At 37.6% G+C, this 13,393-nt stretch overlaps 1 protein-coding gene across 3 annotated transcripts in view; it reads left to right on the plus strand.

The window, feature by feature from the left end:
- Positions 1-13,393, plus strand: part of MED13 (mediator complex subunit 13) — a 121,937-nt gene that overhangs the window by 60,435 nt on the left and 48,109 nt on the right. For all 3 annotated transcript variants that reach the window (XR_010133762.1, XM_019028067.4, XM_063706215.1), the window contains exons 10-11: positions 9,591-9,804; positions 12,311-12,392. Coding sequence is in view for 2 of the 3 variants with exons in the window: in XM_019028067.4 (XP_018883612.4) it covers positions 9,591-9,804; positions 12,311-12,392 (296 nt within the window). In the remaining variant the exon portion in view is untranslated. The remainder of the gene's footprint in view (positions 1-9,590; positions 9,805-12,310; positions 12,393-13,393) is intronic.

Here is a 13,393-nt window from a genome sequence, read left to right on the forward strand (position 1 = left end):
GATCGCTCCACTGCACTCCAGCCTGGGCGACAGAGCGAGACTCCGTCCCAAAAAAAAAAAAAAAAAAAAAAAAGTAAATGTCTTAGAAACAAGCCTTAAAAGATCTTAATCTTACTCTTGCTAAATGTAGTATAAGTCTAAGCCAGCCTCAGCTCTTGCCTGAGATTACTAGTCTCCTTGTTTCTATTCTACATGTATTCTCTACACAGCAGTGAGGGTAATCATTGCAAGTAAAATATCGTCTTAGTTATTTGCTTAAATCTCTCCCGTAGTTTCCCTTTACACTTAGAGTAAAATCCAGACCCTTTCTCCTGATCTGTAAAATTGTATGCAGTCTCTTGCCTCCCTAGTTCTTCACCCATGTTACCTACTGGTATCCTACTTGTCTCCTGATTTAGCTACACCAGCATCCTTGATAAATTATTCAAAAAGCCAAGCTCATTCCTCATGGCCTTTTAGAATTGGATTATAAAGAGGGTGAACTGCTTATCCCTTCTTATCATTCAGTGCTGCTCAAAAGTTATCTTCTCAGGGAAGATTTTCCTGACCATTTTATCTAAACTATGGTCTTTCTCTCCCAAATCACTGCCTATCCTGTACACTGCTTTTAATTTCTTCTTAGCATATATCTGAAATTATATTATGTATTTGCTAATGGTCTTTTCCCTATTAGAATGTAAGCTCTATGAGGGCAAGGACTCTTGTCTTGTTTACTGCTGTATTCTTCTAGCATAAACACACACACCCCCTTAGAACAATTCTAGATACACAATAGAAATTCAGCAAATGTTTGGGTGAATGAAATGGCCCTAAAATACTATTTTAAAACTTGTTTTCTTTCCAGGTTATATTTTCTTATTTAATGTGTGTAAAAATGTGGTGGTATGAAGTTTTTTGGTTTTAAAAACTTCAATAGTGAGTTTTTGTGGGCACATTGTATTCATAAGAGCTGTTAATTCTAGCCATAACTTTAAATAAATGTATTGGTTGCTTGTGTACATGACTATCTGTAAGTAAAATGAAGGTCTCTTAGAAGTTAATACAGTTTAACCTTAAAATCTGTTCTAAAATTATTTGACATTTTTCTCACTGAATAAGAATGAGAAGGAGGAAGCATAGTGTAGAAAAGTAGCATGCAGGGTAGAGTGGTACTGGATTGTAATTATGTAAGTTAAGGAAATAACATGCTTTGCCTATTCCTTGTCACCCTTTTTTTCTGCCTTATAGACAAGGGAAAAAAAATTGAATAAAAGAGTTTTAATTTTAATCATATGTCTTCTGTGAATATTGTTTTGGTTATACTAGTTACTGAAATGTGTATCATGTCACAGTTCACGTTTTGCTTTTTTTTTTTTTTTTTTTGAGTTTTGCTGTTGTTGCTCAGGCTGGAGTGCAATGGCACAATCTTGGCTCACTGCAACCTCTGCCTCCTGGCTTCAAGCAATTCTCCTGCCTCACCCTCCCAAGTAGCTGGGATTACAGGCATGCACCATCACGCCCGACTAATTTTTTGTATTTAGTAGAGGCGAGGTGTCACCATGTTGGTCAGGCTGGTCTCGAACTCCTGACCTCAGGTGATCCACCTGCCTCAGCCTCACAAAGTGCTGGGATTACAGGTGTGAGGCACTGCACCTGGCCACAATTTGCTTTTAGATGTAAGCGTTGTTTTTGTAGTATGATAATAGATTAGTTGATAAGGTAAATATCCAGAAAGTGAACCATCAAAGGCTTAGCTGCTATGTTAACTAAGAAGCATTTATGGAATATAATTGTTCTATAGTTGGTAGGTTAAAAGTTTGCTTTTAAAAATAATCATCTGGATGATTCTATCCTTTTCCTGGAATTATTGTTCTGTGTAGTATTTCCCAACTGGGGCAATTTTATATCCCTCCAGCCCCATCCCCAGGTAACATTTGCCAATGTGTAGAGACATTTTTGGTTATCAGCTTGGGGTGTGCTACTGGCACCTAGTAGGTAGAAATTAGAGATGCTGCTAAATATCTTACAGTGCACAGGATAATCTCCCATAACAAAAAATTATCCAGCTCGAAGTGTTAGAAGTGTTAAGGTACTTTAATATAATGAATAACTTGTAACAGAAAATTGAATTCTAAAGTAATAGTTATTAGAAAGATCGGCATGTTTACTGATTGACTTCATTGGGGAGATTCCCCATACTATTTCAGTCACTCCAAACTAGAGTGAGATACTTGACATGGTCTTTTATTATGCTGAAACAAAAATGCTTTTTTTTCTTATAGTGAAAAGGATTTTGTTGATATAATTGGATAACTTATTACCTGCTATTAATATTGCTTCAGATATGATGTGACAAGGATCAAAATAATAGTTGTCTCCTTGTAGAAAGTGGTACAGCCAATTGACAAAGTTAGATGATGTTCCCTGTCATTAAAATAAATTCCATGAATTACTGTTATTCTCTTTTGATGGCTTTTTTTTTTTTTTTTTTTTTTTGAGATGGAGTTTTGCTTTTGTTGCCCAGGCTGGAGTGCAGTGGCGCAATCTCGGCTCACTGCAACCTCTGCCTCCCAGGTTCAAGTGATTCTCCTGCCTTGGCCTCCCGAGTAGCTGGGATTACAGGCGTGTGCCACCACACCTGGCTAATTTTTGTATTTTCAATAGAGACGGGTTTCACCATGTTGGCCAGGCTGGTCTCGAACTCCCTACCTCAGGTGATCCGCCCACCTCAGCCTCCCAAAGTGCTAGGATTACAGGAGTGAGCCACCGTGCCCAGCCCTCTTTTGATGGCATTTAAACAACCCTCTTAAATTCTTTCTGGAAGCACTTAGAATTTTAAAGATGTAATATGATCAAACACCTCTTTAGTCATAGAGTAATTCATTCAGAAGCCTGGTTTGTTTATATTAGTAAATTGGTGAATTTCTGTCATCTAGTCATTGTAAATATCTATTATTATTTTTCCATTCTTTGAGTTTTGAAAGTGCATTTAAATGTTTAGCAGTTAATTTTAATAAAGTTAATTACAGGGCTGTTGCAAGTCCTCTGCATTTTATATCTCTTCTTAGGAGGAGTATTTTTCTTTTTAAATTCATATTCTTAAAAGGTATTTTTAAAATCAGTTTCAATAAAACTGAAGTTTCTCTTATGCAGGATGCTGTGGGGCACTGTTAGTGTATAAAATAAATTTACTCTTGACCATAAATGAAATTGTAGTCTAATGGAAAATAGCATATTATCTGATAGAGGTATAAATAAAATATAGTACAGACACAGAGTGGGGAATAATTTAATTCCATTTATGAAGATCCAGAAGCTTTATGTAGTTTGGTATGGTTAGATTATAGGGGTGCTCCTTAGTAGTTTGGTGTGTCATGATGAGAAATGAGACCTGAAAAGCGTAGGACTATAGAATGAAATAGCACAATAGTATTCATAAGTTTGTATATTATCCTTGAGATGATGGAGGGACTATTGCAAGTATTGAGTGAGATAAAATGACAAGTTTTAGAAAATAAGGATTTTGGAAAAACTCACCAAGTAATGTTATTGAAAGGTTGCTTGAAATGAAAAGATACGTCTGTGTGAAAGGAGATCAGTTTGGACATGTTTGAACAACTCATATAGAAAGTGATGTGAGGCTGACACTGGGAAATTAGAAGTAGCAGGGATGTATGAATGTTATAGATGCTGTGGAATATATTTTGAAGAACTTTGCAGCCAGTTAAACAGTAAAGTAGGAGAATAACAGGAGAGTTTAAGGCCAAGCATATTTAGTTCATGAGGTGGAAAGATGAGAAAGAATAGGTTTGAAGGTGTCTGTACCATTGTTTTTACCCACTTTAGGCTAAATCTTACCAAACTTAATTTTTCTGACTTTTTTAAAGTAGCATTTCTAAGTAGAAGTACCTTGGAATAACTATTGAAATACCTAGGCTGGGCGCAGTGACTCACGCCTGTAATCCCAGCACTTGTGGGAGGCCGAGGTGGGTGGATCACGAGGTCAGGAGTTTGAGACCAGCTTGGCCAACATGGTGAAATGCTGTCTCTACTGAAAATACAAAAAATTAGCTGGGTGTGGTGGCAGGCGCCTGTAATCCCAGCTATTCAGGAGGCTGAGGTAGGAGAATCGCTTAAACCTGGGAGCCAGAGGTTGCAGTGAGCCAAGACCACGCCACTGCACTCCATCCTGAGCAACAGAGCAAGACTCCGTCTCCAAAAAATAAAACAACAAAAAACAAAACTATTGATACACCTTATGAAAGTAAGGTCTTGCTAAATAATGAAGGTCTGGCTAAATAATAATGGCATATCCACTTAAATAAGCAAAGGAAATCTGTATAGGCTGATATGAGAAGCTCTGTATGTAGATGAGGAACAAAGTACATATGTGCATACATATATGCTGGCATATACCTAGGTTTTTTTCCACCTTAATTAGATGATAGAAATAGTACTTGTTATCTTGAAGGAGAGAGATTGATACTTAGGCTTTTCATCTTTTCGTACTACATGACTTTAGCTATGTACATGTAATGTGAGTACATCGTAAACATGCGAATGCAGTTTGAGGTGCCTGCTGAGAGATTCCATCAGGCGGTTGGGATCATGTCTGAAACTTAATAGAGGGGACTGTTGATAACCCAGTTAGAGTAGATATACAATGCAAAAGGACAAGAATGCATCAGTAGAAACAGAGAACTAGTGGATTTATAATAGTGGAACTTTTACAGGTATGTGACTTCATAGAAAATTACGGTAGGAGAAATTCAAAGCTTTGTTTTATTTATGTTAAGTGAAACTCCATTTTCTGTTTGGTGTAAATAAATGTTTCCATTGATTGCTATTGAAAGGTGGCACTGTCCTTCCATAGTAGTGGGTTAGTGAAAGAAATTAATACTCTTGATTTTTATTTTTTTGTTTTTATGAGAGAGGATCTTGCTCTGTTACCCAGGCTATGGTGCAGTGGCATGATCATGGCTCACTGCAGCCTTGAACTCCTGGGCTCAAGCCATCCATCCTCCTTAGCCTCCCAAGAAGCTGAGACTACAGACATGTGACAATACCGCTTGGCTAATTAAAAACATTTTTTTTTTAGAGACAGGATCTCGCTATGTTGTCCAGGCTGGTCTTGAACTCCTGGTCTCCGGTGATGCTACTACCTTGGCCTCCCAAAGCGCTGGGATTACAGGTGTGAGCCACTGCACCCAGCCCTCTTGATTTTTCTGATTAGCAGTTTCAGGTGGTGATGGCTACCTAACTAGTGTAGCATTATAGAATTTATCATTTCTGAGTACCTTTTTTATTCTTAGACTTTCATGTGTAGCAATTTTATGTTTAACTTTTCATTGACTATGTTTGTAAAAGTAAAATTTCTCTAATTTGTTAGAATTTACTTGTGGGGAAGGAGAGGTTGGAGTGGAACATAGCATAACCCATATATAAGATACACGTGGCAAATATCTTTTTTTGTTTCTAATTCTTTTTAGTTTCTCTATTAGTTAATGATAGCATGTATTTCAGAATAGAGGCTAAGAACCATATAAATTTTAAAGATAGCAAAATTTCTGGCAAGAAACATTATATCTTTTTTCATGGGTTTAGCACTTAGTTTTAGAAGAATTTGTGATTGTTTAGTCTGTGATTCTGATTCAGAGGGAAACCTGTCTAAACCCTGAGCAAAGAAAGAACTGTATTTGAGCATAGTTCTTTACATGTTTTATTCTGTAGCCAAAGTATATCAGGATATCTTAGCCATGATGTTCATCAATAGAATTAACTCCTATGTTGTGTTAGTGGTATACCAGATTTGTATGTATATAGTTATAGAATGCATTATTTGATCTCTAAAACATAGTTCTGAATGCCTTTGATTCACAGAAGTCTGTGATTAAATAAACTTTTGATTTTTCTGTACTCTAAATCTTTTAAGTAAGTCTTCTATATTTGCTGTTTTATTTTAATGCAAATAAAGCTTTCCTTTGACAGTGACCTTGGCTCAGTTTAGGGATTGATTCTGAATATAGGAGACGGTAATAAAAAAAAAAAAGTACCATTTAAAAAGTGGGAGATTTTAGGCTGGGCTCAGTAGCTCACACCTGTAATCCCAGCACTTTGGGAGGCAAACATGGGAGGATCACTTGAGCCCAGGAGTTCAAGAACAGCCTGGGCAATATAGTGAGATTCTGTCTCTACAAAAAATAAAAAACTAGCCAAGTGTGGTGGTACACACCTGTAGTCCCAGCTACTCAGGAGGCCGAAGAGGGAGGATACTTTGAACTCTGGAGGTGGAGGTTGTAGTGAGCTGAGACTGCACCACTGCACTCCAGCCTGGGTGACAGCAAGACCTTGTCTCAAAAAAAAAAAAAAAAAAAAAGGCGGTGGGAAGATTTTGACATTATTGCATTCATTTGTTTCTTAACTTTCCGTCTGTAGCTTATCTGCTTCTATAATTGTCAATCCTTAAAAACTGTCATACCTCATCTGGAAGAATTTTTATTGAATAAAGGCATAACAGCATACGCTACCATAAGCTATGTTAAATTCTATATGAGTACATTTCAGGATAGTATGTTATTGTCATAGTAAAAGGAAAGAGTTGCAATTAATGAATAATATAATGCTTTGGGCCTTGCAGCACTTCCTGTTCATGGCTGTACCTGATCTTTTTGCAGTTTGTCTGTATTTAGCTTTATGTCTAATTGAAACTGTGTCTGTAGTTAATTATTTGGCTGTATGTGAAAGTTCGTTTGAGGAAAGGAGAGGGTTATTCGTATTCTAAAAGTGTATGTGTACTATATAATTGATGTTGACAGTATGGTAATTAGAGTTTTTTATCTGGCATCTCTTAAAAGTAACAATTTTTAATTCTATTATCAGCTTTAAATATAGAATGTATAATGTAAATGAATTTATATTTTAAAATTTATTGTGTCTTGATACTCTTGAAATTGACTACATTTAAATTCTTTGCACATGCTAATGTCTGTGAGAATGATTCAATAAAATAACAAAAAGTCATATTTAGGTAATGCATTTGGTTTACTCATTTTTTATTTTAATAGAGCCCTGTGCAGTAGAGTTGGTTTTTTTAATAATGTTACTGCACAGTAGTCTAGCAACTACTTATGTAAACAGTGTGAAGGTTTTTATACTTCTGCCAGAGGACAACGTAATATGAAACACAGAGTTTTATTTGTCTCTACAGAGAGTAGTAGTGTCTTTCAGGCTGGGGGAAGGGGGATTTCTTATACTTTCTTCCCTAAGGATAGTTATTTGAATATAAATACTTAAAATCTTTTCATTTCTGACTTTGCCACTATGTGACCTCAGCAAAGCCCTTGATTTTACATAATTTCCACATCAAAGTCAGGGATAATACCCTTTGCTTCTTATCTTAAAATATTATTTTAAGTATTAAATAAGAAAAGTACACATCAAAGTAGTTAGAATTACTATTTTAAAAAGATTTGCATTAGTGAATATTTGGTAGACAATTCAGCTAACCGTTATTTAGAGTCTAATGTGGTGAGGTAAAAAACTACACTTGATACTCAGCTGTTTATAGAACAGAACTATTCTGGAGATTAATTATAAAACATATCCCCAATGACAGTGTGCTAGCATTATATTCCCACAGCAGAAAGTTTTTGTATGCTTGGGATTTTAGTTTTTGCAGTAAATCTGGGGCATATTTGGAATAATAATCATATGTATTGGAGCATTTGATAGCATGTTTAGAAATCAGTTTTTGTTTTGATGGCCTGCTTTGCCCTGAGTTTGTAAGAGATCAAGTGCTACTAGTGTTAGGCATTAGTGAATAGATGAATGAGATAAGATTTCCCTGTCAGTCAAAGAATGTACGATCTGCAAATACCTTCGTTGCTACCAGACCTTACATATCTTACAATTTTTGTCTTAGTACTCAGAGTAGATAAGCAGTGGCATTGGTACCTTCTAGTGTGTAAAAATTGTTTATTTCAAAGTACAAGATAGTGTATTTTAGTAGTACTAATGCAAAAACATCTCAGTCTGTGATTTTTAGATTTCATTTATTCACTAGCAAGTATTGACACCTATTGTGTACCAGGTACTCTAAGCGTCTGTGCTAAATTAGTGAACAAAGGTTAGACCCCTGTCCTTGTGGAGCTTTTATGTTCTAGTGTGAGTGACAGTCAACTATGAATATAATAAATTATGTACTATGTTAAAAGATAAATGCTATGCAGGAAAATAGAGCAGGGTAAGGGGGATTATTATTGAGGCAAGTGGGCATGGGCATATTGCTATTTAAAATAAAGTAGTTATGGGCTCATAGAGAGGTGACATTTAAGCAAAGACTTGAAGGAAGTGAGCGAGTCGGCCATGCAGATATTTGGAAGGAGAATGTTCCCCATAAAAGAAATAGCCAGGAATGGGTCTGGAACCCATTGAGGAACATAAAGGAAGCCCTTGGAAGCAGTATAAGAGAGGACTAGAATAGTAAAAGATGAAGTTGAAGAGGAGAAGAACAAGATGATGGGAAGTTTTCATAGGATGGTATAAGGACTTTGGTTTTTTTCTCAGAGTGAAATAGTCATTGCAAGATTCTGGCCATGATCTGACTACAAGCTTGGCTGCTAGCTACTGTTAACGACAACCTGAGAACCTTAGCTTTGTAAACCCGAGAGAATAGGAATTTGAGAGTCTAAACATGTCTTATGCAAACCAGAAGCTAATGATTCTGTGTTCACACTCACCGAGCAGTTGGGTCTTCAGAGAGAAAAAACTCTTGATGCTTTCCAGGGTTCTTTGGTATAGATCAGCTTGCTTCTTGTGGCATCCCTCTTTTATCCTTAGATTTCAGCTTTCTGTGGTCTGTCAGTTTCCACTAGCTCATCTTTCCAACTTCCTTGTTGTCTTCTCTTTTATTCTGTCATCTCCTGTCATTTTATTGGTTATTTTAGGAGAATAAAGAGAAACAATTTCTTAGTCGCTGTGTTGAACCAGAAGACTAATAACTTAAAAATTGATGTGCCAATGTGATTAGAAAACTCAGATACTTGCACTGAAACTTCACTTTCCATTGTGAAACATCTTGCCAGAATTAATAGTAATAATGCTATTTTCATGAAACACAAATCAGGCCTTCAAAAATTTAAAACTTAAAGTATATCTACTCATGGCAGTAAAAAAAATACATAATCACTTTCCTTGTATAAATGTATAAATTGTTTAAAAGTATTTTACTCACTTTTATAAAGCTCCCACTTTGAGTCACTGTACTGGAGCAGTTTAGATTTAAGAGCCCGTTTCAGGGAATGGATTTGTACAAAATAGTGTGCTTGAGGACTTGAGAACCGTGAGTTACCTAAACCGTGAATTACCTAAAGACAACATATTTTGGTAGAAAGATGATATAGTTAGGAAACTTGGATTTTGGCCCCATTTCTCTATGGCTAAATTTTAGACTTCAATAAATTATTTAATATTTTCATGCCTCCTCATTTGTGAAATAAGGGATTGCAGGTTAGATAATCTTTAAGTAATTCTAAAAACATGATACTTAACGTCATTTTGGAAATTTTTAATGCTTATGTGGATAATTAATTTTTTTTAATTTTTTTATGCAGGTTAATGGTGCAATGTAAGAAACCTTTAAAAGTTTCTGATGAATTAGTGCAGCAATATCAAATTAAAAACCAGTGTCTTTCAGCAATAGCATCTGATGCAGAACAAGAACCTAAAATTGATCCATATGCATTTGTTGAAGGAGATGAGGAATTCCTTTTTCCTGATAAAAAAGATAGACAAAATAGTGAGAGAGAAGCTGGAAAAAAACACAAGGTAAGAGAAATCACAGTACACCAAAGGGTCACTGTTGATTTTGTAGCACTGCATATAGTAACACTCTTACTACCACAGTTATCTCACTTCTTTTGTCTTAGAATAGAAAGAGTAATCATTTATTTAGAAAAACATATTTTTGCCCGGGTGCGGTGGCTCATGCCTGTAATACCAGCACTTTGGGAGGCCGAGGCAGGCGGATCACCTGAGGACAGGAGTTTGAGACCAGCTTGGCCAACATGGTGAAACCCTGTCTCTAATAAAAATACAAAAAGTAGCTGGGTGTGGTGGTGTGCGCCTTGTAATCCCAGCTATTCGGGAGGCTGAGGCAGGAGAATCACTTGAACCCAGGAGGCAGAGGTTGCAGTGAGCCAAGATCAGGCCACTGCACTCCAGCTTGGGTGACAGAGCGAGACTCTGTCTCAAAAAGAAAAAAAAAGAAAAATGTATTTTTTTGAATGGGTAAATCAAGCACATGGTACCAATTATAGCTGACCTCTGATAATGAAAATATTTTGTTGTTTAAAAGTTTCTGGGTTGGATAAAGGGCATATTAAATTTGTCATAATTGAAATCAGGACATTTAGGTAGGCTATTTTGACAGTGATTTTAAAATATGTTGTAAGTGAATTACCAGTTTTCAAAGATACAATAAAATATACATCACTGAGTTTAAAAAATATGTGCTATTTTTGAATATGTGATTCAGGAACTTACAGTGCACCTAGAAGTAAAAATGAAGTGCAAGATATATAGTTATAAGAATAAAATTTAAAAATCAAATATATGAGAATTTGTTAAGATTAAGATAACTTTGCTACACAGGAATTATGTCTTAAATACAAAATATGAAAATTGGCTAGACACAGTGGCCCACGCTTGTAATCCCAGCACTTTGGGAGGCTGAGGTGGGTGGATCACTAGGTCTGGAGTTCGAGAGCAGCCTGGCCAAGATGGTGAAACCCCATCTCTACTAAAATTACAAAAATTAGCTGGGTGCGATGGCGGGCGCCTGTAATCCCAGCTACTCAGGAGGCTGACACAGGAGAATCGCTTGAACCCAGGAGGCAGAAGTTGCAGTGAGCTGAGATCATGCCAGTGAACTTCTGCCTGGTGACAGAGCAATACTCCGTTTAAAAAAAAAAAAATTGAAATCTGTAAAGTTATGAAAAGGATCCAATAATACGTGTGAGGTTTTTTTTTTTTTTTTTTTTTGAGACGGAGTTTCGCTCTTGTTGCCCAGGCTGGAGTGCAATGTTATGATCTTAGCTCACTGCAACCTTCGCCTCCCTGATTCAAGTGATTCTCCTGCCTCAGCCTCCCTAGTAGCTGAGATTACAGGCATGCTCCACTACGCTCGGCTAATTTTGTGTATTTTCAGTAGAGACGAGATTTCTCCATGTTGGTCAGGCTGGTCTTGAACTGCTGACCTCAAGTGATCCGCCCGCCTCGGCCTCCCAAAGTGCTGGGATTACAGGCGTGAGCCACCGTGCCTGGCCCCCAATAATATGTTTAATACAAAATTAGTTTCACAAAGTTTTACTTAGCCCTACTATATGCCAGGTACTTGAAATTTTGTCTTTTTGGAAGTATGAGAGTAGTGGTAGCTGGGAAGGCTGCAGGTATAATAGAAAGAACGTGAACAGGCTGGGCGCTGTGTCTCACGCCTGTAATCCCAGCACTTTGGGAGGCTGAGGCGGGCAGATCACCTGAGATCAGGAGAGCGAGATCAGCCTGGCCAACATGGCGAAACCCCATCTCTGCTAAAAATACAAAAATTAGCCAGGTGTGGTGGTGCATGCCTGTAATCTCAGCTGCTTGGGAGGCTGAGGCGGGAGAATCTCTTGAACCCAGGAGGGGGAGGTTGCAGTGAGCCAAGATCATGCCACTGCACTCTAGCGTGGGTGACAGAGTGAGACTCTGTCACAAAAAAAAAAAAGAACATGGACTTTGGAATTTGACAGATTTAGGATAAAATTTCAGCTCTCACTGTTTATCAGTCATGTTTTCTGGGGCACATTAGAGTCTCTACTTTTGTCTATAAGATAAACATACCACAGGCCAGGCGTGGTGGCTCATACTTATAATCCCAGCACTTTGGGAGGCTGAGGTGGGCGGATCACAAGGTCAAGAGATTGAGACCATCCTGGCCAATGTGGTGAAACCACATCTCTACTAAAAATACAAAAATTAGCTGGGCGTGGTGGCACGTGTCTGTAGTCCTAGCTACTTGGGAAGCTGAGGCAGGAGAATCGCTTGAACCTAGGAGGCAGAGGTTGCAGTGAGTCGAGATCATGCCACTGTACTACAGCCTGGTGATAGAGCGAGAGTCCATCTCAAAAAAAAAGTAATAATAAGCATACTACTTACTTGTTAACTGTAAGAATCAGTGATAATGTATGTTAAACACTTAGCTGGATGCCTGACACACAGCTCCTCAATAATTGGTAGATTTTATTGTTGGTAAATTATATATTTCAGCCTAACATGAAATATTTGTTTGCAGGTAGAAGATGGGACATCTAGTGTAACAGTGTTATCACATGAAGAAGATGCTATGTCATTATTTAGTCCCTCTATCAAGCAAGGTAAAACCTTTATTTCCTAATGAAAATATTGCATTCCAGGATTGTTACTACAGACTGATCTGATATTGTTGGACTTCTAATATTCCTTTTTGTATAATTCATTATGTTTCATAGAAAGGAATCTTTCTTAAATGATGGGTTTATTGGTTATCTTTTATTGGAAGAAGCAAGTTCAGGTGATAGAATTTGTGTTTTTAATTGTTGCGGCCTCTTTCCTGTTTTTACATATAAAAATAGTTTTCTATTAAAAACTCAGTTTTATGTAATAGATTTCTCACCCCCTTCTACTGGGAATTATGTGAAAGGAAGTAAAAGAATGAAGGCACATATTGACTGGAAAGTGATTGAGAAAAGGCCATTGTTATACTATGCCAAGGCTATGGTTATACTCTCCAGGAAAAACACACTTGAAAAAAATGGGAGAAAGATACTGATGTCCAGTTGGTTGACAGTAGAGTGTTTCATCATCATAACTCCAAGTGTTTGCTCTCTGAAGACACTACTTTCAAGCCTATAGCAATGGGGGTTACAATTAGAAGACTATCAGTTCTCTTCATACCTGTCTCCATTGTTTAAATTATAATTGAAAAATGGATCTGGGCACCATGGCTCATGCCCGTAATCCCAGCACTTTGGGAGGCCAAGGTGGGTGGATCACTTGAGGTCAGGAGTTCAAGACCAGCCTGTCCAACATGGTGAAACACCATCCCTACTAAAAAAATAGAAAAATTAGGCCGGGCACGGCGGCTCACACCTGTAATCTCAGCACTTTGGGAGGCCGTGGCGGGCAGATCACGAGGTCAAGAGATTGAGACCATCCTGGCCAACGTGGTGAAACCCCGTCTTTACTAAAAAAATAGAAAAATTAGCTGGGCATGGAGGCACGTGCCTATAGTTCCAGCTACTCGGGAGGCTGAGGCAGGAGAATGCTTGAACCTGGGAGGCAGAGGTTGCAGTGTGCCGAGATCATGTCACTGTACTCCAGCCTGGCGACAGAGCGA

Source organism: Gorilla gorilla, chromosome 4 (assembly GCF_029281585.2).
Source record: "Gorilla gorilla gorilla isolate KB3781 chromosome 4, NHGRI_mGorGor1-v2.1_pri, whole genome shotgun sequence".
NCBI lineage: Eukaryota > Metazoa > Chordata > Mammalia > Primates > Hominidae > Gorilla > Gorilla gorilla.